The 27,880-nt window shown below is 37.4% G+C and overlaps 2 protein-coding genes across 3 annotated transcripts in view; both read right to left on the bottom strand.

The window, feature by feature from the left end:
- LOC140145849 (uncharacterized) overlaps positions 1-27,880 on the bottom strand; it is a 138,382-nt gene that overhangs the window by 51,368 nt on the left and 59,134 nt on the right. Inside the window, exon 13 of one of the 2 annotated variants that reach the window (XM_072167536.1) lies at positions 1,421-1,452. The exons of the other annotated variant lie outside the window; for it this stretch is intronic. The gene's annotated coding sequence lies outside the window, so the exon portion shown is untranslated. Of the gene's footprint in view, positions 1-1,420; positions 1,453-27,880 lie in introns of those variants that run through there. 2 annotated transcript variants of the gene reach the window in all.
- Positions 1,404-14,337, bottom strand: LOC140145851 (uncharacterized). Its single transcript, XM_072167539.1, has 6 exons — positions 14,087-14,337; positions 12,286-12,456; positions 8,201-8,339; positions 4,916-5,174; positions 2,374-2,654; positions 1,404-1,482 (listed from the first exon to the last, which is right to left on the bottom strand). The coding sequence occupies exons 1-5, from the start codon at positions 14,278-14,280 to the stop codon at positions 2,383-2,385; spliced, it is 1,035 nt and encodes a 344-aa protein (XP_072023640.1). The 5' UTR covers positions 14,281-14,337; the 3' UTR covers positions 1,404-1,482; positions 2,374-2,382.

The raw sequence follows: 27,880 nt of genomic DNA on the forward strand, positions 1-27,880 counted from the left end.
AGTAGGTTACCTTCTTTTTTTTCAGGATCTAGATCTTTTGTGCACAAATCCATGTATTCTTCCCCGATGTGACTATGCGTGGTTTGGAAGCACAATGGTTGTGATTATGTTGTCAGTAATAAACCCCTCACAATGGTTGTGATTATGTTGTCAGTAATAAACCCCTCTACAGAAGAAAGTTCTTACTGTTTGAGTGGTCATAAAATAAAATTATTTTTAACACAATGGATTAAACCATAGATAGTGATCTCCTTCGACTTTTTCTGTGATTAAACCAAATAATGATGAAAAGCAATTGGCTAAACTTGCCAAAAAGAAGTAAATTTCGTTTAATATGATCAACTTGGAAATCTCAAAGACGTTTATATTAAACGACTTCAAGAAAACTCTTTCCAAGTTTTATCATGAAAACTTAATAATGCTTTGAAAAGGCCTTTAAAAAATTCATGAGCTTGAGACTCTACTCCCTGCCCCAGCAAGGGGCTTTGACGCTGGACTCCACCAGGGGATCTAAGGCGGATCTCACCCGTTTGAGCTCACAACCTTGATACTGTAACTTACTAGTAAAAATAGTCATAATCCCTACAAGTGAGAAAATCGTTTGACTGAAGTAGTTTCCCCTCTAAAACATAGGCGTAGATCCGGGGGGTGGGGGATAAATCCCCAATATTTTGCCTGGGGTGGTCCATACAATCACCCCCCCCGACGCTTGTATGTGGGTTTCTGATCAAATTAACCTCATATTTGGCCATTTAAGCCCCAAATGTCCATATTTTTGTCCGCATTCACAATACTTCAAGAAATTATTTCCAACCCCATCCCCCATGTCAAAAAGAAATCTACTCCACTGCTCTCAAATCAACGCGGCCAAATTGCTTTTTTTTAATTTAAAATTTATTCAGACCTATTTTGCACGTTTGTTTGCAGATTAAGTATTGCTATATAATTCAAGAGTGTCAAGTGTCCAATCAGGTAACTTAAGTAAAAAATGGGTCACTGTACTAAAATTGATGATTTTTAAAAATTCCAAAACTGGAGGGGGAACCTCCCTCCACCCCTCCCCGCAAGCTCGTCACAGCTGGTTGATCATCGAGACTTTACATTCGCCAACGTGCAGTGACTTTTTCCTCCTAAAATAGCCCCTGATTGCAGCACAACCAGGCTAACTGCATGGGCTACCTGGAGCACACAAGTTAGAAACTGCCTTCGTTTAACCTTATCAGTTAACACTTTTGTGCCCACAGCAGCCAATGCAGTTGACAGTTTTGTGTTCCAAGCTGTCAATAATATACAGTAAACCTATTGTTTCTACATACCTAATCAGATATATGATTTGTCATCGTTTACTTTTATATTAATTAAATTACGTTCTTTTACATGACAAAGATAAAGAAGGACAAATAAGATTAAATACTAGTATCACTATACCAAGGCTAAACGGTCCTTAATTCATGGACTATGCGGTAGTTGGGCCCATATAGGCTGTGAAAAAAAGAAAGAAAGAAAGCGGATAAGAGATACATTTCAGTACAGGCGTAAAAGTTTCGATTGGCGTAAACTTATCTAACCTAAACATAGGCCAATAGCTGATCCTGAATACTTTTTTTATAATGTTGATGGAGTAAGGAAAAAAGTAATTTGTTGAATATTTGCTGCTTTGGGTTATTCTTGTTTGTATTTTTTCTTGGAATTTTTGAATTTTTCTGCTGCGGCATTACTTTGTGCAATGTTAGAAAACTTGAGAAAGAAAACCCAAGAAAGAAAGTGAAAGAACCCAAGTCTTGATTTACGTTGGCTGCGGAACGGAGGTTGGGGTGGGTGGTGGTGGGGGAATCTTACAGCCCCCAAATGATTTTAAAGGAAAATCATAATTTTAGGGTAAAATATTCATAATGTTGAGGTAAAATTCATAATGTTAGGGCTAAATTTATAATTTCTAAGTAAAATTCATAATTCCCAGGTATAATTCATGTAAGATGCAGGTATTTCACAAGTTACCGCGCTTCTCGCGGGAAGGGGATACCATCCCGCACCCACCCCCTCAGCGTTCCGTGCCTCATTTTGATGGCCCCACCAATATTGTAAATCTTCGGGAGAGTCTGCATTTGGGCTATTTCATTTAAAATCCACACCCCACCTGTTATTGTGCTCTCGTTCAAAATACATGGTGCCCCGTGAACAAAAGTTTTAATTGGGTATCGCAGTAATAATAATATCAATTGTTGCAGTTAACATTTTTTTTCACGCAAAGTGACTATTGAGTGCAGCATTTTTAAAAACCATCTACTACTTAAAATATGGGACCTGCATGCCTATCCTGACAGTAGAGAATAATAAAAACTAAATTTCTTATTGTTCCAACAATATGCATACCTGTATCAATTATTCATAACAAGTGGTCGAGCAGCAGAATTTGTAAGGAACTCGGATGTTATTCTGCGACGTCACAATAAAACTCTCCTCCGACAGATGTATGAAACATTCGTCGCCATCTGCCGCATCAGATGGTATGCCGATATCCACGTTATCATCATGACATTCAACACTAGGGGGCTCGATAGGTGTTTGGGTGCTGATGCGGGGAGGCTCGGTGGGAGACTTGGTGGTGTGTGGATGCATGGTAGGAAAAGATGGACGTGTAATTGCCGGTCGATCTGTATAGATATAGAAATATAAAGAAGTAGATGTATCAGAGATATCTATACAATACTCATTACCAATGAATGGTATAGTGTATGAGCCTAATCCCCGCAGACGGGTTGTTTGGTGGGTGGGTGGGGTGGGGGGAGGGGGAAGCCAAAACGTAACATAGATAGTTGACTGCATGGGCTACATAAAAATGCCTAATAGCAATTGAACTACAGTAGCTTTTGGCGGGAAAAGGTCATCGAACTTTACACAGGTTTGAATTTTAAACTTGCTGCAATTGAGTTAACAACCATTTCAATGTATTCCTCTGGTCATGAGGATTCAGAAAATGAACAGCTATACCTTTCTACATCATACTAAATTGGATATATCTACAACTATGAGCCAACGCCAGTCGTATATTTTTCTGTTATTATAGACATTAACTAATTATCTAGCTTTTACATGTATTCAATTTTCAGCGAAAAATTTACACAAATTTGCGAAGAGGCGTTCGTTGCTAACGCCATACGGCTTACGTATTACGACATTGTGCGGTGGAACGTCATAGTGCCATTCACATCCAGACTAGTCTCCTACACAGCCAGTTTGTTTCGTTGCTAACGCTTGTTGTTCCTAGTATGTTCGTTATAGCCGCATACAGTCTGGCCCGCCCGTGCTACAGGCTGAGACAAATATATCTAAAGATATAGGAAGCTCAAATTGATTCACCTTGGGTGCATCGAACCAGAGAAAATTAGACTAGATACTCATCTTCTCTCACCGAACCCACTTTCCTCGGTATTGATATGCAAATACGACTGGCTGTATCTATTGCTCTAAGAATTCAGTCCAGTTTAGCGATGATTTGAGTTTTGCGGGCTATAGACGAATCCAATTTCACGCATTCCTACACCTCAATGGCAGCCAAAGCTGGGTCCCCGTCGGCTCCATCTCACCTAAAATGTGAAATGATGCGGCCTTGGATGGTATTTTAAACTGCATTCTATCACCCATGTTACACGTATTGCACCACCCAACTGGGCAGTTACAACACCAGTTTGGTGCTGCGGGGACCCAATAATGGCAGACCAAATTCTGACCATGACTTGGCTCGTTGGATTCGTCTATTGGAAAATGAGTATTGTTCACACGTCTCTGATATGTCGAAACATTGGTGTTGGATGGCCCATGAAAGCTGTGGAAGTAATTGTAATGGTGTATATTTTTCGAGCAGCAAGAAATGCCGATTACTACCCAGACACAAATATATTACAGGAAACATTTTGTTCAAAACTTACTGCAAAACGGCTAAAGTAAAAAAAATGTTTACCCAATAATATTTTACAATAACATTTTGAATTTTTCTTTAAAATTGTGTGTTATTTGTTTTTCAGTACAACACGTTTTCAAAAGGCGTTTTCATGACTCTTGTATGATTAATGGTATCAAAAATGATTTAACATGCATTATCATGTTTTAAAAACATTTTGGTTTTCGCTGTGTAGTATCCATAAGCAAAACATTTTGACAACTGTTTAACGAAATAGCAATGGTGATTAACGACGTTACATGAACTGCTGTTGCCCGCCCAAAACAGACATTATTCATATCACGTATGTCGTAAAAACGGCGTGGTGGCCTAGTAGTTAGAGCGTCCGCCTCACGAGAGGGAGGTCGCGGGTTCGAATCCCGGCCGGGCCATACCAAAAGCTTTAAAAATGGTACCTGCTGCCTTCTTGCCAGGCGTTCGGCATTGACAGAATGGAGTAGGGAAAGTTAAACACATGGCCACCAGTGGACTAACCCATGCTGTACCTTTTCTGCTTGCAGACATGTGGCCTAGGGTTATGAAACGGATATATGCGCCGCCCAATGGGCCGAAAGGCTTGGGAAGGATTTAACTTTTTTTAAACTTATGTCGTTAGACGACACGGTCTAGTCTAAACGCCTTTTTACAAGGTGTTTTTCGGACGGCGCATTTGTCACACACATATGAATAGGCAATCTGCCCGTTCGAACTCGCATCGAAATATTTCAAAATCTATTCACCTCATCTCATAGGTCAAATTTTAACAAACCAAATTAATTTTATTTCATGTCAGACTCTCCTTGTTCAATGTAGTTACTTTGAATCGCTTCAGAACATGACAAACATGAGATTTTTCTACATTATAATTATTTTGGAACGTCATAATTTGGTACCAACCGCAACGTGACCGCCTTATGGAAATTCTACAATGGATTCCCCTCTAGAAGGTATACTAACTGAAATCATAATCCGTACCTATTATCGTCACTGGCCATTCTTTCGGAATAGAATATAATGGACATTCTTTATCTTCGTAGTCCTTGTCAATTGCAACTCCTTCCTCAATACGTAGAGTGTAAGGCAACGCTTGTGCAACTTCATCTATAGGCATATCAAAAGATACATCTTTGCGGCTGAATGTCACTTCGCGTGGATCGGATGAATCCACTCGGCCAACTTCTCTACCTTGGGGGTTTATCAGCCTTATAAATGCCGCTTGCGTCGGAGGTTGAACCTGTGTTTCCAAAACAATCGAAGTGCAAGAATGTACAAAAAAGACTTGAATTACTAAACATTGTTAAGAACGAAAATTAAGCACAGGTGATAAGACGCGAAAAAGAAAAGAAAACGACTAGAGAGACGATGGCGGAAATCAAAGTTGCAAATCGACCGTGATCTTTTCAAGGCTCAGCGTCTCCTTGTAAACACATTGATTAATAAAGCAAACTCGTCGTACTACAGGGATCAGATAGTAAACTGTGAAAACACTAAGGAACCGTATAATATTGTCGAATCACTACTCCATCAAAAGGGTAAACCCAAGCTATCATCTCATTCTTCTAATCAAGCATCAACAAATACTTTATTTCAAAAATCACCAACATCCGTGCATCTTTCACGCATGATGACCTTTCTCCAACTCCTGGACTTACTCCGCCATCTATATGTAATTCTACTGTGCCAGAGTTGAACACCTTTTTACCGGCCTCTGAGGATGAAGTTCGCAAATTAGTCATGTCTTCTCCATCTAGGCATTGCCAATTGGATCCAATTCCTACTTCGATTCTCAAGGACCACATTGACCTTCTCCTCCCAACCATCACAAATATTGTAAATTTATCTCTTGAAACATCTACTTTTCCTATGCAATTTAAAAGTGCTGTTGTTAAGCCATTGCTAAAGAAGGCATCTCTTGATTCTGAAAATCTCAGAAATTATCGACATGTATCAAATTTAACTCTTGTGTCAAAAACTATTGAAAAAATTGTAGCATCTCGTCTGAACAATCACTTTGAAACGCACAACCTTCTGGAAAAGTACCAGTCTGCGTACAAAAAATTTCACGGAACTGAAACAGCACTTTTGAAGGTCCAAAATGATATCTTATGTGAACTTGATAAAAACATGCTGTGTTCTTAGTTCTTCTGGATTTATCTGCGGCCTTTGACACTATTGATCACAATATTCTTCTTTCGCGTCTTGAATCCTTGGGTGTCAACGGCCCACCCCTTAAATGGGTTTTGTCATATTTGTCATGCAGAAATCAATCCGTCAGCATTGGAAATAATCTATCATCTGCGGTAGACCTACCATTTGGAGTACCACAAGGCTCTGTGTTAGGCCCCATATTTTTCACTATATACGCATCACCTGTTATTGAAATTGCTCGTCATCATAACTTGAATGTTCATACTTATGCAGATGATAGGCAGCTTTACCTTTCTTTTGATGTAAACAAACCCAAAGATGAAGACTTAGCTCGTCAGCGTATTGAAAACTGTATTTCTGATCATGGATGACAAAAAATAAACTAAAACTTAATGATGACAAAACTGAATTGCTCATAGTATCTTCCAAAAACTCTCAAAGTAAGATTCATCGTAACAGTATTCAAATCGGATCCTCAACTATATCTTCTTCAACCAGTGTGCGAAATTTAGGCGTGTGTTTTGATTCTACACTGTCAATGGATAATCATATTAAAAAAGTGTGTCAATCTGCTTATTTTCAAATCCGGAACCTACGTAGTATTAGGAAACTTCTGTCAAAAGATACTGCCGAAATACTTCTTCACGCCTTCATTACCTCGCGCTTAGACAACGGAAATGTTCTACTAAATGGAATTACTGAACAACAGCTTAGGAAACTTCAACTTGTACAGAACTCTGCCGCACGCGTTTTGACAAACACTCGCAAATATGATCATATCACACCCGTTCTTATGAATCTGCATTGGCTTCCCGTACGTGAAAGAATTGTATTCAAAACTCTTCTTCTCACATGGAAAGGATTAAACAACGTTGCACCTTCTTACATCACGGACCTTCTTGTTCCATACACACCTGCAGGCACTCTTAGATCGTCAGACAGATGTCTTTTAAAAATTCCACGATCTGATTATTCTCTGGGAGACCGTGCTTTTTCTACTATTGCACCAAAACTTTGGAACTCGCTTCCCTATAATCTGAGACAATCAATTTCTGTTGATCAGTTCAAATATGGACTCAAGACTTTCTTATTCAATGCCAGTGTTTGATTTATCATGCTTTTATACTGCTCTGTATTTTTGTTTTACATGTATTAAGGATTCTTTGGTTTCATTGTATTTTGTATGAAATTGTATTCAGCTAACAATTTGGATAGCTGTTTTGTTTTAATCAGCTATACTTTTTTGTTAACTCTGTTTTCATGTTTACTTGTATGTGTATCTTGTTTTTTGCGCCTTGGATTAGATTTAATTTTCTAGATAAATGGCGCATTATAAATGCTTATTTATTATTATTATTATTATTATTTTTATTATTATTATTAATAATAATAACAACGCCAATTGACTTTGCGGCATTTTATTTCCTATTCTGGTTCATATTCAGATTAACAAAAAATAATTAATAATTAATTTATATGTAGACTTATATCATTGGGCGGGAAACTATTGTTGGCTGAAAAAACCTCCTAACCCGCTCTATGTTCACTATAAAGGCAGAAAAAGACTATGAAGACACTTTGCTGGAGCCACCAATCCATCGAGAAAATGGATTTCATGTATGTGGGGTACTTTGGGGGTGAGTGTGGAGGAGACTGATGTGTGTTGTATGTTTTGCGAATGTGCGTGTACAATCTCTACCAAGAAACGTTTCAAAACCTAAAAAGGGGCCAAAGTTTAAAAAATCTTTCATGTGTTCCTTTTCTCCCTTTTAAAACTTGGTCCCATTTATAACAGTTTCTAAAAGAGATAAACGAGACTTTAAGTCTATAATAGTAAGCGTATTTGGAGTATGTTTAATGAAAATATTTGCGAAACGCCGGCGCTAGAGAACATTTAGGTAATTGATGCGATTCCTGCATTACGATTGATGAATCAAAATGAATAGAATAACAATGGTGGATTTTAATAGATTTGAAGTGGAAGTAGACTTCGTACTGATAAACCTTGGTCGCGTTGCTTAAATTTCACTTACTTCTCCTTCATTTCATTAACTATCCGTTATTTATTTATGTCTATTTTGGAAAACTCGACCGAGTTTTTGATAATAGTACCTTTCTGTTAAATCGAATACGCCAATTCTCGGTCAAATTTACTACTTGCCCATCTGTTGGGTAACTTTTGGCTTTCACAGGGTAAAGATATACCGTGTCAACCACTTTAAGGTTCACATTTTTCCAACCGCTTGAAATTCTGAAAAAACAAAACAAAAACAAAAACATTTTTTTAAATGTTTATTTCATAATATCAGCAAAAAAGGAAAGTATGAAGAAAGGCTGCGTATTATTACTACACTTTTTCTCACATACTGAAAGGGGGGACAAGGAAAGCGTAGGCCTATATAATACCATGTTCTAAACCTACTATCACACTGTGATAGATCACGTGATATACTCTTAAGCAATTGAAGAACTGAGCGCAAGAAGACCGTAAGTCCACTAATGTTTTATACATGTTCAGGGGCCAAAACAAATTTTTCTAAACCTTTCATGATGTTTTCACCCTGGAACATGTATTAAACATTATACAACCCTAAGAAACTGTACGTAACTTTAGTGTATACATGTTGAGGGGCCAAGTGGACTTACGGTCTTATTGCGCTCAGGTCTTCAATTCAATAATTTCTATGTGTAACATAATAAATATAACGTGAAAGAGGACAATCTGTGGAAGAGACGGTTACTGCACATTTCGAACCACAAAATGACTCGCGGCAGAATGAAATCCACTGCAGCACACTTGGCCAATAAATCTCGTTTTAGCCTGGTAAAGGATGAGGATTTGTTTGGAAATTACAGAAAGAGCAGAGTTGCAGATAGTGTTCACATCGACATGATCAAAGAGAAAATTAATTCTGCAAAAAAGCGTCTTCGAGCACTAGACGTATTTGAGAGCAAACAGGTAGTATTGGTATGGTTGGAGAGGTTTCAACATTCTCGTGGTAATAAAGCTTTTAGCCGTTCAACCATGTGTGCTGTGCATTCACGTGTGTTTAATCCATAGTCGCAGATCCCGGGGGATGGGGAGATTTGCCAGGGGGATGGCCCATACAATCACCCCCCCATGTTAACGCCTGTATGTGGGTTTCGGACCAAATTAACATTTTAGCCCCAAAAGTGCGAATATATTCCATGTTAAGTGGCTGAATTCACCATACTTCAAGAATTTTTTTCCAACCACAGCCCCCAATGTCAAAAAGAAATCTTACGCCACTGGTTCAATCAACAAAACAAAGCAATTAGCAAGGCCGGCCTGGCCTAGTCTTGTCTAGACATAGCCTACTGATGCCTATGTCATTTCGGATTTAATTGACCAATACTTCCCAGTCTTACTAATGCGCCTGTCACACTACACCGAATAGGTCTTCCGTACAAGAAACGGATGGTATTTTAGTAAATCCGTTGTTGTTCGTCAATGATCATGTTATGTTCTTTTTATGTCCTGCTATCATCCGCCAAATGCGTTTCGTGTTAGGTGATGTTCGTGAAGTCCGTCGGCATGCACAAAACTTGAAACGGAGTGTACCGAATACACATGTTCGGTATTTATCCGATGTGTGTTCGTATGGTACTGCATATTGCCGGAGTTTGTTCGCTCTCCTTTCGTTCATGTTCGTTCTTTGTTCGTTGCACTCGGCCCGTGTTCGTTGCAAATACGTTCCTGTGAGGCCTTCACCACCGGATAGCATATTTTTGCATTCGGTGATGTACGTTGACCCACACCGTGTTAGTGTCACACTACACCGGATCGGTCTTCCGTATAAGAAACGGATGGTATTTTAGCAAATCCGTTAGTGTTCGTCAATGTTCGTTTTATGTTCTTTATATGTCCTGCTATTATCCGCCAAATACGTTTCGTGTTAGGTGATGTTTGTTTAGTCCGTCGACAATACGTTTCAAGTTTTGTGCATGCACAAAACTTGAAACGGAGTGTGCCGAATACACATGTTCGGAAGTTGTCCGATGTGGGTTCGTACTGTTCTGTATATATACCCTGGGTTTGTTCGTTATTCTTTCGTTTATATACCGCGGGTGTTTGCAAGGTTTCGCAGGCGCTTGTGCCGGATGTAGGCCTATGGCGAACATGTGCATCGATCATGGGTGGGGGGACTTTCTGAAGGGTGTGTGACGCAATATCATATTTCCCCAGTACTTTAGTGACTGACAAGTAGAAAAAAGGGGAAAGGAGAGAAAAAGAAAAGAAAGTGAGAAAAATTGAAGAGAGAAGAGAAAAGTTAAATTGCACGTAATTTAGTAGGCCTATGCATGTAAGTAGTATTGAGGGAGGGGCACGTTCGGAAGGGTAGAGGACGCAATATCAAATTCCTACCAGTTTTAGTGATTGACAAGAAAGAAAAAAGAAGAGAAAACATGGAAAAGGTTAAATTGTACGTTATTGAGTAGGCCCAGGATAGTATATAGTAAGCCTAAGTATAGGCCTGTGATTATTATAGGCAGTGCTTAAAGGTGGGTCCTTGGCCCAAAAGCCTGTGAAAATTACTGCCGGCCCGTCTATATGTAGGGCCCGTGACATTTTTTCACCAACGTCAGTATTTAAGACGGACTTAGGTCTATTACTGACTTTAACATATCAATCCATGCATGCTTTACCTGAAATTACGAGTCTGAAGTCTTATATCTAAGTGTCATCAGTGGACCAGTGTAACATTTTAAATTTTGCAAATTCAGTTCGGGCCTTCTTTTTTGTTTTTGTTTAAGGCAATAATAGTGTAAAAATGATGCACCAAAAACAATTTTCCAAATTTTCCATTTTTAAAACTAAATTTTTACACAATAGGCCTAGGCCTAATAATGTAAATAGGCCCTACAGTCCCCATGCAAATGGCTTCAATTGGACCTTCATTTTTGCTTCTGCTATGGACATCCACGTGTTATTTTTAAAGCAATTGTTTATATTATACAATAATGGTGAAAACATTTCAATGGCTTCAATTAGGCTTTCGTTTCACCAATTTGCGGCTGTTTCAAACTAAAATAGTACCCAATAATAGTGCTAAAATTGATCCAAAAAATGACAAATGGCTTCAATTGGGCCTTCATTGTCCATAGGTTTCTAGCCTCTATTGCCCCAGGACGCTGGTTGCCCTGATATATAAGATTTGTAGCCCTTTTGTACTTATTAGCCAATATTTGACAATTTTCGTCAAAGTTTTCCCCCTTAAAAGTTGTCTTTCCCCACTTTGTTCACCCTCTGAAAAAGTGCTTGCTACGTCACTGCCTCTAAGGGGTCAAAACCCTCTCAAACACCCTCTCCTCCCCCACTTTTCTGATAGGGTGGACGTCCCTGTTGGTGCCACATGCGACAAATCCGGTCATTTGTCGGACATTGAACGATCGAATATAAGACGCCTGCAGGATTATTAGCGGCCACAACGCATAGAGAAACGAACGAGAATCGGACCCCAAATCCGGTCATTTGTCGGATGTTGAACGATCGGATATAAGACGCCTGCAGGATTATTAGCGGCCACAACGCATAGAGAGACGAACGGGAATCGGACCCAAAATCCCACCGAATCTTCTACCGGACTGGTGATTTTTCCACCGAATAAAATATTTTTGTATTCGGTGATGTACGTTGATCCAGTCCGTCGTAGTGTGACAGACCTATAATTATATGCCTGAATACAAAAATGCTTTTAACAGTTCTCAGCATATCCCGAATGAGTAGTCTATATTTGCATACTATAACGCTTTTTATAGTAAGGTCCACAGCGCTCAATAAATCAATGCATTTTAAAATAAACAGAAAAGAATCGTTAAATTTCTCGGGCAAATATAAAACGTGGATTTTTAACTTTTTCAGTTATATCAAATAAAACAATAATTATTTTCTTTTAAATCCTGGTATTATACTTATAGGCGTGAAATGTAGTCTGCTGATGCAATTGTCCGATTTAAAACCTAAAATAAGTCGCCAATAAATGTTTTTCTTTCTATGGCACATCATACATGACTATTTATATGATAATTATGTCAAAGTTTCTGCTTTGAATGTCAAATTCAGTCATTTCAATTGTGGCATGCACCGATTACCGATCATGGGCACATTTTACGCGTTGATTTTGAAAATTGAATATTCATAAAATTAAAAATTTTTACCCCGGAAATTTACTTACCCAGCCGTATCTACTGCGAAAAAATTCAGGATATGCGGCACAGGATCGATTTGGTCTCTCGTTGGTATCCAAGTAAGCTTCCTTGATTTACGCAAAGTATATCCATCAACAGCACGTAACGGCGAGAGAGTCATTCCCGTTAGTTTATTATGAATATCTATTCGATCAATCCTGTAAAAACAGCAAGAAGGAGGAGAAGGATTAGAAACGAAGAAGAAAATACATAATTGCTGATAAGAAGGCCAATAATGCAATATGAAGGAAGAATGAGGAAAGGAAGGAGGATGAGGAGGAGGGAAGGAGGAAATAAACACAAAAAGAGGGAGAAGATCAAAAACAGGAAGAAGTGGAACAGAACACAAGAAGACCAACGTGATATTCAAAGAACATAAAATATAAAACGAAGTTAAAATACGTGAAATCATGCCAATAGTAATTTGTACAGCAGATTTAAAAAGACTTATTAAAAGATTTATTCAAGTCATATTCATATCACTATCCGCATACCTTTGTATTTCCCAGATTCATAAAAATTGTCAATTTTTAAAAACTAAACATTTACATATCGTTACTTTTATATGTAGCATATCATCAAAAAAAGAATTGATTATGGAAGACCACAAAATAAAATGCTTAATATTGAATTGTGTGCAATGATTGGTGAATAAATATGTTCAAATGTATACTTGAACCATTTTTGTACTTGTCCTCAAAATTACAAAAAATGACGTAGGCAATTACCATAGCCTACACCAATTTATGCATCACATCTTAAAAATAAACCTTTTAGTTCCACAAAACTTTAATTATCTCAACACACTCAGAACGCTACTGACCACTCTACCGTGTTATGCATAGTCGTACATGTTGAAATAGACACAATTCTGAGATACAAAATGCTACTTCTCCCACAAATAACGTAGCACGGTGACGCAACTTGCGCACATCGTCGTCTGTATTCCATAGTGGCGTATAGTGGGGCGCCGCGAATAAACAACTTTTCGAGAAAATCGGGTTTGAAGAAATGCCAATTTAAAATCGAGTTGTGTAAATCAGACATTCATTATATTTTGTAAATGATGTGAAATTTCTGTAGTAAACTAAGTAGATTTTATTGTTATATATTTTTCAAAAGAAATAAATACATACTATTGCTGGCAAACTGAAAATAAAAAGCACAAAACTATACGTCACTATGGAAAACAAATAAAACGCAATACCCTAACCTAACGTTAACCTTACGCCACCTCGGTCGCCGTGTAATACCTATGGCGTTACTTTTCGTCGTTTGTATTCCATAGTGGCGTATAGGTCCGATACGTGTACGCCACTATGACATACAATGTTTTTCATTTTTGCCGATATTTCTTAAAATAAAATGTGTATACAAAGTGGCGTATGGTCGATACGCCACTATGGAATACAAAAAATGTCACTTTGTAACTATACGCCGCATTTAATTAATTAATTACTAATTAATTAGCTAATTATGACTGATGAGAAAAATTAAAGAGGACATCATTAAAAACATTTGTGCCAATTTTCAAAAAATGACCAAAAATCACTATACGCCACTATGGAATACAGCCGACGACATGTATTGCTATTACACATTGCCTATGAATCATAAAAAAAAAAGAAAAAATGGCCCAAGAATTTTGTTGTTAGGATGCACGAAAAAGAAGTGGGCCAAAAACCGTTATTTTTGGGATTTTGGGCCAAAAATGGCATTTTGGCCCAAATTTGGAAAGCACTTTGGGAATATATATTTGCACCTTTTGTTGAGTGGTATAATACTTACGTTTGACTTTCAGTGGCCGCCTCAGCTACGACTTTCATCTCAAAGCGCTTATTAATTGGAATGGATTTGCAGTCAAATTTTGGTTCCTTGATTTCAGGTATGTTGCATGTTGTGGTATCGGGGCTGATTCGCAGCAGGAAAGACAAGGAAATCTTGCTTCGTGGGTTGCCATTTTGATCAAGATCCTCAATCATTACTCTTACAGCATAATCGCCTGGAGGGCCACTGGTATCGAAGACTAATGTACAGTCATCCTAAGAATCGAAATAGAAGATTTGCGAGTATATGCCTTTTAGGCCAAAAAATATTGTTGTGTTGCCCTCAACCGTCCTACCCTGAATTTTTTTGGGGGGGGGGAATGATGATTTTTACAGATTTGTTCAAAAACTCAATGTTTTTTACTTAAAATTAATAATTTTATTGTAAGACTAGTCTTTAATTGTTGTCTAACAGGTATCCAGAAGTCAAAATTAACAAATGTCCCCTAATTGAACAAGCATTATTTAATATTTGAGGGGATTTTTAAAAACTGAAGGTTTAAAAAAAAAAAAAAAAAAAAATAATCCGACCGTCCTACCCAAATTTCCCATTTTTCCACTTGAGGGCAACACAACAATTTTTTTTTTGGCCTTATTGTCGAATCAGTGCAATATTTTGATTGTATAGTGTTGATTGATAGGTGTTTGTTTAATAATTTTTTTCTTTCAAGAAACAGACTTCTGAAAATGAATGTAATCACTGTCAAAAAACTGACAACAGAACGAATGATAGTAGAAAACAGATGCAATGTAACAGAATGAGCCTGTCTGTACTTACATAGATTTCAATATACGGAAGTTTTCCACAGACGCCACTATGTGTATATTGTGTAGGTGTGAAACATTCACCTTTATTACTTTCAGTGTCCCGACATCTATATGGATCGCCATCAGGGTCGTTAACAGGGTATTACGCAACAAAAAATAAAAATCATTAGGGTGAGAGTTTTTCCTTTTTCACACTGTGTTTCAGCATGTTGAAAATAATGAGGACTATCAATGAAACGATCTGATTCTCAAGTTTTAAGAATATTTGCTCCAGTGGTTTTGATCTGCATCAACATTTCTTTACGATGTGTACAGTTTTTAAGCTATTAGAATTATCAAATCCAGGCTATACTGCGTCCTGTTGTCCGTTTTCTTCGTCTATTGCAACCGCCTCCGCCCATGCCCCTTCTTTATCTTTACATTCTTTTGGGTTGGAGTTTATAGGTTGGTGGTTGCAAGCAAAGTTGAAGAAAGTTCACTCACAAGCTTCATTCAAGGAATAGATAAGTTAATTGAACAGGCTAAAATAGAGTGCTATTCAGGTCAAATCAATGAGAAAGCAGGTGATCAAAACAGTTGTTTAAGGTTGTAAATGATTTGTTGCAAAAAACACAAAACCTGTGCTTCCACAATGTGAGTCTGATGATGCTCTTGCCGAGCAAGTCTCTGAGTTCTTCAGTGAAAAGATAGTGGATATACGTAATCCTTTTCCTAGCAAATGTACTGATCCATTTTCATGTGAGAATGAATCAAACACCGCTGTTTATCTTACTAGCTTTAAACCTGCCAGTGAAGTTGAATATTATTTGTAAGTCACCATGTTAAACCTGTAAGTTGGACCCTGTCCCAACATCACTGGTCAAAGAGTGTATTGATGACCATGTTCCTCACATTACCAACATCGTGAATAAATCTTTTGCTGAAGGTATTTTTCCATCCACTCTCAAGACTGCATACATTAGACCTCTGTTAAAGAAAACTGGTTTGGACAAGGAAGTCCTAAAAAATTATAGGCCTGTAGCCAATCTGGAATTCTTAGGAAAGACAATTGAACGTGTTGTACCTGATAGACTGAGTTTGGTTATAAATGAAAATAATCTTTCCGATGGGTTTCAGAGTGCTAACAGGCCAACACACAGTATTGAGACCGCCCCATTGCGTGTTGAAAATGATATTTTGGCTGCTATGGATGAGGGAAACGTGACCGCTCTTTTAGATTCAAGCGCGGCATTCGATACCGTGGACCACAACATTTGCTAAGCAGACTTCGTGATTTTATTGGCTTGCGAGATAGTGCGCTTGCATGGTGTTAATTATAGTTGAGTAACAGGCCAGAATATGTTCGCGTTGGGAACTCCTCCTCCACTCCAATTTCGTAGCAGACTTAATCAAGAAAGTTGTTGTAGGCTTTCTAATAGTCTATGTAGCCAGTCTCTTTGCATAGCCAATAATGTGCTATTAATCCAGCAATAAAACGAAGGTGATTTCGAGTACAACAAAGTGCTCTTGTTTCCCAAAATGGGAATATATTCTTCTGTCGATTTGCTGAATTATGATTTATAAAACAGGTGTAACAAGGCCTCTACTCTTCCTCGAATAGGTTAAGAGTGAATCCAGCCAAAGTGCGATAGAAACGTGTACACGTGTGTACCCATTTCTCAAACAAATTATTTTCCTGTTTCGTTTACGGAGGGGAGTAGCTTGAGACAAGTTACCATTGAATAGGTGCATAGATATTTGACTCTATAATAGTAGATATCTAGTTCAAAAACTGCTGAGTTGGAGAGTGCTCAATAGATAATTCCAGAGCGTATTAAACAAAGAAGACAAACTAACAGTTTTGATTTGTATTAGTTTTGTGCACTAGGCACTCTTCAGATAAATGATTTTATTTTCAACGGAACAATAATTACTGGCAGAAACTCGATATGCGCGACGCAGTCAGTTTGCGTGTGTTACGCTGTTAAGACGCGTAAGTATTATGACGCTACTAAAGACATATAACAATGGAGCCAATTCAATTTTTTTATTAGTTGAGGTGTAAGGATGCCATAAACATTGGTTCGCTAATGTAGCGGGACAAAACGCAAATTGAAATATCACCTCATATCGCCATGTACTATTGGCTCAATGCACGAAATTAATTCTTCTCCTCGAAGTTCATCATCGACCAGGTTTTGAACCTGAAACCCTAGGGTAATCTAGTGCAGAGCTCTTACTACTGAGCTTTTAAAGGAACCAGCGCCACTACCACTGAGCTATCAAGGAAGCCGGTTGGCTCATTTTAAGTAGTGTTTTGATTCTTGCATATAGGTCCGAGTTTGTTCAACCCTAAATCTATTTATCACCATGTAATTATCAATTCGCTGTCGAAGTGACGTAATAATAGAATAATCGGATTAACTACCATAGCATTAGATGAATACAATTGTGAATATACCACACTGCACTACAAGCAGGTTACACTCATCACCTGTGTATGTCTGCAATCATACATAGGTACTTATCTTACAGGTGCGAGTGATCAGCATTTCTTTGACATAAGTACCGCGTGAACGTTGTGGTGCAGGGCGATCTATTCAACAATTGTATCCATCTATTGCTAAGCTAGTTAATCCGATTATTAATTAGCTTATCCGTCACTTCGACGGCTAATATGTGCATACCGGGTATAATAAATGAGTATTTGCCGCATCCATGGGGATAAAGTTGCACTGGTATTGGTGACGTCACAGGTGAAGAATTCGGCCACCCGTTAAGGTCAATCTCGGTTAGCATTTTCCATCCTTGATCTTCTTTTGGATTTGCGTTTTGAATGTCTACCCAGCAACAAGCATCATAACTAAGGAAAAATTAAGAAATTAATATCAATAATTTGACGGTTTTTGGCTTTACCGGTTACTGATTACTAATATACAATATTCAAAGAATATACTTCTTAAATCCCTAAATCCCTCAAAATTCCAAATTTAGTACAACATACTGAATATAATTGTGGGAGTTTAGCAATTTATAGGGATGTGACGAGCGCCATTCGCACCTAATGCCTTTAGATTTTAAAACCTTTCGTTCGCATGCAACGTGCCTTTGTGGTTCAATTCAGTGGCGTAGATTTCTTTTTGACATGGGGGATGGGTTGGAAAATGTTCTTAAAGTATAGCGAATAAAGCAACTTTTGGAGACCGAATAACCCAGCAAACACCAAAACGTTTTATAAACGTTTTAAATAAGTTATATTTTGGCTTTTGGTTTAGGTAAAAACGTTTTAATAACACTAAAATGTCGGGTTATATGAAGGGCCATGATAACGTTTTAAAACGGGTTGTATGAAAACACACTACAACAATATTTTTTAAATGTTTTCAAAAAATGTTATTGTAAACTATTTTTGCAAATATTTTTGCCAAATATTTTGTTGATATTTAAATAACATTATGTTAAAATATTTAAACTCAGCAAACACAGAAATGTTGTTAAAACGTTTTTTTCAAAACATTTTAATAACATTTAAATGTCGGGTTATATAAAGGTCATGAAAACGTTTTTAAAACGTTATTGCAAATATTTTGGGCAAACATTTTTCGCAAAATATTTTTTCAACTCCCAAAATAACATTCTGTTTAGAATGTTTTGTATCAGGTGTTCAAGAATGTTTTTGGAATGTTTTTAAAACTTTTTATACCCTTTATATAACCCGACATTTAAACATTTTCTGTAAAACATTTTTTTTTTTTTTTTAGTAGATTATCAAAAAATGTTTTTTAAGGTTATGAAAATGTTTTATACTCTTAATATACCTTTTATATAACCCGACATTTTAACGTTTTCTGACAACCTTTTATAACCTTTTGCGAATGATGTCAAAAACGTTTTGTGTTTACGTTTGCTGGGAAGTTAATGGTACAAAGGTACGCAAAGCGCTGGAAAAAATTGCCATATTGAAGCTAAATTGATGAAACATGGTGCAAACGTGGGATAAATTCGCGCGAATCGCATACAAATATGAGGTTAATTTGGTCAGAAACCCACATATAGGCGTCAACATGAGGGGAGGGGGTGATTGTATGGACCATCCCCCTGTCAAAATATTGGGGGGATTTATCCCTTCATCCCGCGGGATCTACGCCTATGGTTAAATTGATAAGGGGTCTTGCAAGTATTACGAAGGTCACCGGCACGAATACGGCAATATGCATTTTTTTCAACGTATTATGTGCCCGGCTGCTCTGGGTAAAGACTAAAATTTGCTCAACTGTCAACCTAGAGAACTAAGAATCAACGGGTGTCAAGTATTAGTCACTTAACATTTTGTCCGAATAAGGCAAACACAACAGAGGCCAAGGGCGTCAATCCGAAGTTCACCAGGGGGGGGGGGGGGAGTTGGATATGAATGCGAAGAGGGTATCTCGTCGCACATGGGACCAGATTGGAAAATGCCTTCATTATTACAGGTTCGAACCATTTGATATCAAGGGAGGGCTTGGTAGTTTTTTGAAAAAAAATGCCTCACCATCTGAAGAAAATAAAATTGCTCCACCTCAGACCAGAAAAAATTGGTATCAAGGGAGAAAAAACTTGTCACAGTTAGTGAAAAAAAACCCTCATATATGACTATTTTAGCTTTCAAATTGCATATTTTCTCACGCTTTGTGCGAATTTGTTCCATTTTAATCACATTTACTATTTTATCTTCGAACTAGTAAGTATGTCATTCTGTGAGCCTTTTTGGCACTTTATTCAATCTACTTCACATATTTTCACTCAAGTCCAACTCAATGTCAAAAAGAAATTTATGCCAGTCAGAGCCGGGTTTATCATTGGGCAAGATGGTCGAGGCCTCCCAAAATTGTCATGTGCAAGTCCCTGTTTAGCCCCAAAACACCGTGTCTTGGACCAAAATATGGCAAATTTGTAAATATACCTCAATATAAAGTCTATATTCACCGTTTTTAATTTATATTGTCAACAATCGGGAAGGTCAGGCTAGCTAGGTAGTCTAGTGGAATCGTTGATACCTCTCACGTGGGATTTTTGAATCTTGGCAGAATTTGTTAACCCATTTTTAATTGCGAAAAATATTATACCTTCAACAGCCACGCAGTGTTGTCTATTTTGCTTACGTTTATATCAGTTCATATCAGACTATTTTATGCCTCCACCAATTGACAAAGAAATCAGATATAACCATATTGTCAATCACAACAAGGATGTGTTTTTAATGTAACACTCTGCTACATGAATTGCAGATATCATATTTCACTTAAGGCGATATAATACCCCGATTTTCATCAGTACCCCTCTTCTTTTTTTTTTCTTGCAAATTTATTAAGTACATATATATGTTTATCACCTCATGTCCTTAACTTATAAAATATATCTACATATAAAGTGACTTTCAACCATTTTAGTAAGTCATTTTAACCCTATATATTTTTTGTTTACTGTAACCAAGTAACTTAGATCTGTGTTTCATAACAAACCATAATTTATTCTTTTCAAAATGTTCAAGTAGGGTACATGAATAGAATACATTAAATCCTTTGTTATACTCTCTATAGAAAATCTATAGTGGTGCATGCAAAATACCTACCATGATATAACACTGAATAAATTAAATACACACTTATACAATAGATGCATAGTCATTAGTTGTTAGGAGAAGAAAAGGCTATTAGGTCACCGTATGTCAGGTTATAGGTCAATTGGTTCAGGTCAAATTTAAGCATCAATTTTGAATACACATGTGAGAGTCTGTGATATCATATGAGGCATAATTTTGATATTCTGTCTTTAACTGGATATATATCGAGAAGTGCATGGTGGATATACTAATATACCTTGGGATGTAAATGGTGAGTACAATTTAGAATGCCTAGTTGAGACGGATTTCACAAATAAATATAAAATAGTTACCAAAATCACAAAAGGTAAGCTTACGGAAAACTACCCAATATGGTTGTATAGGTGACAAGAAATACAATTTTTTTTCATCATTGCTGTAGTATGGTTGTTGTAGTATGGTTGTTGTAACTGTAAAGTGTGCTGAGGCTTGTGGATCAACGTCTAGGCGTTGTGCCTGTGCGTAGCGCACTATAAATCACTGCGCTTTTTTTTTTTTTTTTTTTTTTTTTTAACCTGTTACCTATGGTTTAATTAAGTTTCAGTGCAATAATGTCGCAAGTTAAAAATGCAAAATATAGCTCAACATTGAAAATAGAAGCATTTTAACCAGTTCCTTTTTTGATAGTTGTGGAGCACCAAGTTCATGAAGTCATAAAAGAAATCAGGAACCACTTATTCCCATTTTACATATCAACTTTATTTCCCTAATGTGTTAGCAACACATATCCAAAATTTTAACGAAATCCGTTGATAGTAAGCTTTCCAAAATGAAGTGAATTTAAATCATCAGTGATGTACCTCCTTTTGGCTTCTATCTGTAAAATCAGGTAAGCTACATTGATACCGATACCACCAATAAAACGAGAAGATTTGCCCTTCATTTTGCATACCACTTTGTCCAATTTTTTTTGTAATTTCTTCACAAAATGCAAAAAATGCAAAAAAAAAAATCAATGGGTGTAGTACCCCCTTAAAGCCTTAATGTACGATCTTTTAAAAAAAATCTTCCAAAATGATAAAATAGTTAATATGCAATCATTATGAAAGTTCCCAATACATTTGGACGCGAAAAACATTGGAAATTTGCAAAGAAACAACATCATAAACTTCACCTCTATCACTCAAAATATCTCGCACTATTTGCATTAGGACGGCGAGTACGGTCTCCCTACGCAACCAGTTTGGCTGCGCTCCTCCACGTGTGGAGGAGCGCAGCCAAACTTGTTTCGTAGGAGGCTACGAGTTGCGATCGTTCTGACATATTATCATAATCTGAAAAATTATGATAATAATATGTAGGGCGAATTTGACAATTTGCTCATAGATTTAAGTTGGAACATGTGTAAGTATTACAAATATGCCAAAAAATCGGTTTTGAAAAAAATGAGGTATATTTTGAAAATAAGATCGTACATTAATAAAGCAATATACCCTTTCTCCAAACAGTCAATACAAACACAACTAAAATCGGAGGTCGTGAGCTCAACCAGTGCAACCAGCTCTAAATCTCTTATACTGCCACCTTTGCTTAACCTATTCAGTCTATAGAGATTGACTGATTTGTCTTCATGGGTTACGTTAAGACGTTGTGGAAGTATGAGAGTATGAAACATGATATCTGTACTTTAAGTAGCATAGGTTAGATCTAATACTTTCATACCTGTTTTTGGTAATATCGTTTAATAATATCATCCTTATATGATTTTGTGTATTTCTCATAAATATTCAGTTATCCTGCAACGTACCTTTGTGGCTCAGTTGGTGAGAGCGTCGAGTTAGTATTGCGAAAGTCGGCGTTTCGTTCCGGCCAGATGCACTATTGTTTTTTTTACAACCTTGGATGCCCTGCGTAAAGATTACATTTGTTTTTTGCATCCTATCAACCCAGAGAGCTAAATAGTTTCACAAATGTATATAGTGTCATAGTTCATTATAATGAATACGTACTAAAGCACTAATCGGTTGGTAGTCTTCGGAACACTAACTTCAAAAGTTCTACCACCTTTATCCCATCCACCAATTGTGTCATAATCCATACATAGCCATGTCATAGTTGAAGAAGTAGGGTCGTTTTTTGGTGGTGGGTCGAAGTTCACGCAACTAGAGATAAAAAGAAATATATAATAACATTTTCTGCTATACCCAGATAAAATATTATATACTACACTAAAAAGTATCCTTACACTTGGGAAAAAATCCTAGTTTTAAAACTAAACCATATTTGGGTAAATTAATTTTTTAATAGATGTGCTATTTGATCCTGCACATTATGACACCCCATTGAATCCAATGTGACCTCATGCGAAGCATACCTACGTAAAACCGTACGTATTAACGTACGTAAAAACGTACGGTCTGAGTCGGCGCTTGGAAAATCGACATCTCTCTACTATGTTTCGTCAAACTTGTAACAACGTCTGGATTAAAACATTACCTCTTCACGTTAGGAAAACGTTGGTGATAGGTATCTGTGTACGTGTAACAGTTTCTGAACGTATTATTCAAACCTTGTTCTCAGGGCTGGTCAAACATTTCAACAACATCTGGATCAAAACCTTATCTTCTCACGTGAAGAAAACGTTTCAGAAACGTATTTGCGTAACGATTTCTGAACATATTATTCCAACGTTGGTACCACGTCTTGTCAAACATTGTATCAACGTCTGGATTAGAACCTTATCTCCTCACCTGTATTATTCATACGTTGTTCACAACTTGACGTCGAAACAACGTCATTACAACGTCATAATGACGTTATATCAATGTCCAAAAATCAACGTTAACAATAACGTTGTCACAACACGAATACGAGTTCACAGATTTACGTGTCCAACGTCAGCGAATTTCGTGAAAACGTAGTGTGTTAGCTGGGATATGACCCCCCAATTGAATTGTGAGCTACTAATTGGGAGTCCCTTATGTGTATATCAACCAAGAATACTTACTTTTGACAACTCGTTGATGCCTGACCTGGATAACATCCTTCACATGCAAGATGGCCTACTGTTCTGAGATACCCTCCATAATTAGGCTTAGTTTCATTGCACCTCTGGTGGTCAGCTGTTACTTTGGAACCATCTCGAAACCCGTTGAAACTAAAGGAGTATTTCACCTCTACCTACCAAAGTTAATAAAGTAAAAATGAGGAAAGTCCTCTATTTGTCGGCGTCTTGTTATTTTGTCATACCAGGTCCTCATACAATCCGAGGACATACGGTATGTATCGAAGACGAGAAGATTCGTTGCTACCAACGTAATTAGATAATAACACTTATTTGGACAATCGAAATAATGTTTCCTCTCATTTATCATGAGATGACATTAATCCTTTATTGCTAGTTTCATTCATACAACAACTAGTCTTTAAACAATGCACACGTTTTTAACTAATGGTTAACCTGGCATTTAAATGCTCTACGGTTTGGCCGGTTTTCAGGGCCTTGTTCTTGCCGAAGCACTCAAAGACACATGTAATGAGAAACAAGGCCGGATTTACCGTTTTTTGGGGCCGTTGGTCAAGCTAGAATTTAATGCCCCTGGCTATCTGGATCCACGTGTTACATCCCTACCCCATTCACATCAATTAAGAGCTGTCGGCTATACTCGCTTCGAGCGAGTGGTGGAACCAAGGAGACAATATATTACGTAACGCATTTTTACCTTGGTGCCGAATTGCTTTGCCAACAGGCTACTCTAAAGTGGTACATTTTGCTTAGAACTGACCTGTCAGCGAATTAACGCTTTTCCAGGCAGGCTGCTGCCAATAAGTGACAAAAGTAAGACACGTGAAAGCGCCCAATTGAGAAAGTGGTAACTTTTGTTCTCATACAGCCAATGGTGTGTTGGAGTTGTCTTAAGCACAAAAGAGCACACTTTACCCGTCGATTTACACTTATTTAAGAAAAAGAGCCTAGACGTTGATACATAAACCTCAGCTCACTTTACAGGTTGTCGCTAACCCCTACGGCCCCACATCATTCCATTAATCATTTTACAACAAATCATGGACTTTGCTGCTTCATGAGCGCACACCCTAGGTATTCCACAAATAACCTTCGCAACCAGAATCAGCTCCCCGAGTTTCGTATGATTTAAAACGAGAAAATTAGCAGTAATTTCCTTGTCCAGGTGAATTTCAAGCTAACTCAATTTTACACGAGAGCGTATTGGGCACCGTCAGGGTTCGAACCCGCAACCTCTAGCACCATAGTCGAACGCTTTGTCGATTGAGCTAACTTGACTACCCATCATCATTTAAATGTTACATGTTCTACCTTAATTTCAAGCACATGTATATTTAAACTAGATTCACATGAGAATCGTCAAAGACCTCAAGGAAGCACACTGATGATTTTGTTCCATCTACCCTGCACAGCGTCATCATCCCTATATCTTCGTGTCAAAAATTGCCGTGATAGTACGGCGAATCCTCTCGTTTTTCAATAGCTACGCATGGCGATTGTGTTCGAGATAGGTCGAGCGACTAAGGCTAAGCATAGTACGACTATCATATGAGATACCACCAAGTTCTATTCTATTCTAGTGACATTATTACGATTTTCGCATGCTCTAGTATCCCATATGGTGTTGCTATTACAAGGAAATTCGATTTGTTTTCAGGTAAAACCCAGGTTTTGTTTTTAATACACTAACTTGAAATTAAATACTAATTAGCGGCCATTGCTGCTTGCTCTGGATACATTTTACTGCATTTTATGCGTAACGATTTTTAAATTGTAAGTTAAAATTGTTATATATTTAATTCTGAGAATTACAATTATATAAAGGAACACATTTAGCCCATTCACCTAAGATCCAGGTGCTTGTATAGAATATTCGATCACACGTGTATATCACAATGCATATGTAAACTTTCTTTATCTATGTCAATAATAGAATATTGATTTCATCAACGGAGCTGTATGGAGCTATATGAAAAAAATATTTATAATATAGAGTGTTGACACTGTGCCCTGTCGTAAATCGGGAACGATAGTACTTTTTTACAGATTACCACAAATATGAACAAAAATAAATATTATAGATTTCCATCGGAGCGTTAGGGAAAGGTTAAAGAGAATTGGCATTGTCCGAAATAAGTACCAGAAGTAAGCCTAAGGTCTATTTATCTCTTCATAACTGCACAATGTGGAGTCGGTGAGTCGTCAAATGATAATTACAGCTATGCAATAATTGTAATTAACTAGTTTAAAAAGGTTACCAAACAATTAAAGAAAGAATAACTTACCATTTGTTCTTTAATTGGTTTCCAGCTGAAAGTCCCACCTTCAAAATGTGCACACAAGACATTTTTCTTTAAACCAAGCAGCAGTAAAATTACCGCTAATGATAACCTCATGGTGCTTCAAAAAAAGAAAGAAACGAAAATTTAGACTGATAACGCTTTGCCCTATTCAAAAGCACCTGAGACGCTATACACGCACGTGGGCAAATATTGTACAAGAAATTACAATAAAAAACCAATTTCAGTGATTAAAAACCTTTTTGTGGGCTCGCGCAAACTGACATATGCAATAAAAAGATATGGGAGAAAAAATCACGAATCAGAAAGATTGAATCCTGGTCAGGAGTCTTAACCACTGCTCTACTGAAGTCTTAATCACTGCTCTACCTGGAGTATAAACCTGGAGTATAAACCTGAAATATTTCATAATTGTATACTTCAAAATATTAGAAGATTTATAGTAACTGCATTCTTCGTTCAAAACAACAACAAGAATAATATTACCCTTTTTACTTTACTTACCAAGTATATGTTATCTTCAGATGAATTCAGACAGCTGTATATTCGTGACGTGTAAAGGGCAAACCACAACGTCCCTCTCTCCTAAATTTGTTCCAAGAGTTCTGTTTATATACAGTTATAGCAGAAATGAGAGTAGGTCTACAGATGGTTTAGAATATATTATTTCAAAATTAATAATAATGATAAAAAATATGATGGGTCTGATAAATTAAAATAAATGACCAAGTCATAATTTATCTGTATCAAAATTGTATTAGACTTTTTATTATTAAATTATTGGTAATCAATAACAACAGTCACTTCTGATTGGTTACTCTGTCAATTAAGGTTATTATACATGATTTTTTGATTATGCATTGTATACTCGGAGCCCCAAGTCTTAGAAAATTGAGATCTCAGAATTATGAATTCCGATGTCTTCTATTTCGCCAGGATTGCTAAAAATAGATATTGCGCAATTATGATTACGTCATCAAAATTTAGTTAAAACATCATCATTTTTTCTTGCATTTGAAAAGATTACTACGGAGCACTGGAAGTGACATGGAAAAAACTTTTTTATATCGTTCTCGCGAGATAATATCTCGTTCCCGTGAGATATTATCTCTCGCCCGCGATATATTATCTCGTTCCCGCTAGATATTATACAATACTAGTACTAGCTTCAGATTTACGCGTTGATTTTGAAAAATGTTCAGCCGTCAGTAAAAAATGGTAGAATCAAAACGGAAATTCTGACAAAACTATGATACGAGGGGTATCAAAAAGTTCTAAGCCTCAACAAGAAGGCTTGTTAGTAGACTCATGGTTCCAACATATTTTTCAACATAGTCCCCCTTGACCTCAATGCACTTTGTCTAACGGTGTTCCAGCATTCTGAAGCCCTCATGGAAGAAAACTTCATTTTGGACCTCCAAGTAGGACTCCACGGCCTCAATGACATCATTGTCTGACTCATAATGGCGTCCACGAATTTCGGATTTGAGTTTTGGGAAAAGGTAGAAGTCATATGCTGCCAGATCTGGTGAATAAGTTGGGTGGAGCAACAATTCAAAGCCACACTTGGCAGCATCAGCCACTGCAACTTGCGCTTTACGGACAGGGGCATCGTCCTGCAGCAAAAAGACCCCAGTCTGCAAATTTCGTCTGTGTTCTTCTTCAATGGCTTCTTTTAGCTGCTGTAGTTCTGACGTGTAGTACTCTCCAGTGATGGTTTCACCTCATTGAAGGTAGTCAATCATAATGACACCATTTCTATCCCAAAAAAAAGGCCATGACCTTTCCAGCAAAGGCCACTTGCTTGAACTTCCTTGGAGGTGGAGATCCATGAAGCTTCCATTACTTGCTTTGATTTTTTTATTCTGGTTCAAAGTGACAAACACATGTTTCATCCTGATTTGATAACACCATGATTGGCAAGTTTCTGATCTGGAGTCCGCATTCTCAGCACCCATCTTGCGGACAGCTTGCTTATGCCTAAGGTGTCAGTCAAAACACTTTGATAATACCCATCTTATCAGCTATTTTGCTGGATAGTCAAGCGTCTGTCCTTCAGCACCATCCGGTTCATGGTGTCCACTTCCAGCCCTTGAAACATCT

This window comes from Amphiura filiformis, chromosome 2 (genome assembly GCF_039555335.1).
Source record: "Amphiura filiformis chromosome 2, Afil_fr2py, whole genome shotgun sequence".
Classification (NCBI taxonomy): domain Eukaryota; kingdom Metazoa; phylum Echinodermata; class Ophiuroidea; order Amphilepidida; family Amphiuridae; genus Amphiura; species Amphiura filiformis.

What these genes read in the sequence shown, in the direction of transcription:
- LOC140145851 (XM_072167539.1), bottom strand. Translation starts at nt 14,280, where the DNA reads ATGATTGAGGATCTTGATCAAAATGGCAACCCACGAAGCAAGATTTCC. An exon ending in GCGGCCACTGAAAGTCAAAC is followed by an intron (nt 12,457 to 14,086) that starts GTAAGTATTATA and finishes CTGTTTTTACAG; the next exon opens with GATTGATCGAATAGATATTC. An exon ending in TTCGCAGTAGATACGGCTGG is followed by an intron (nt 8,340 to 12,285) that starts GTAAGTAAATTT and finishes TTGTTTTTTCAG; the next exon opens with AATTTCAAGCGGTTGGAAAA.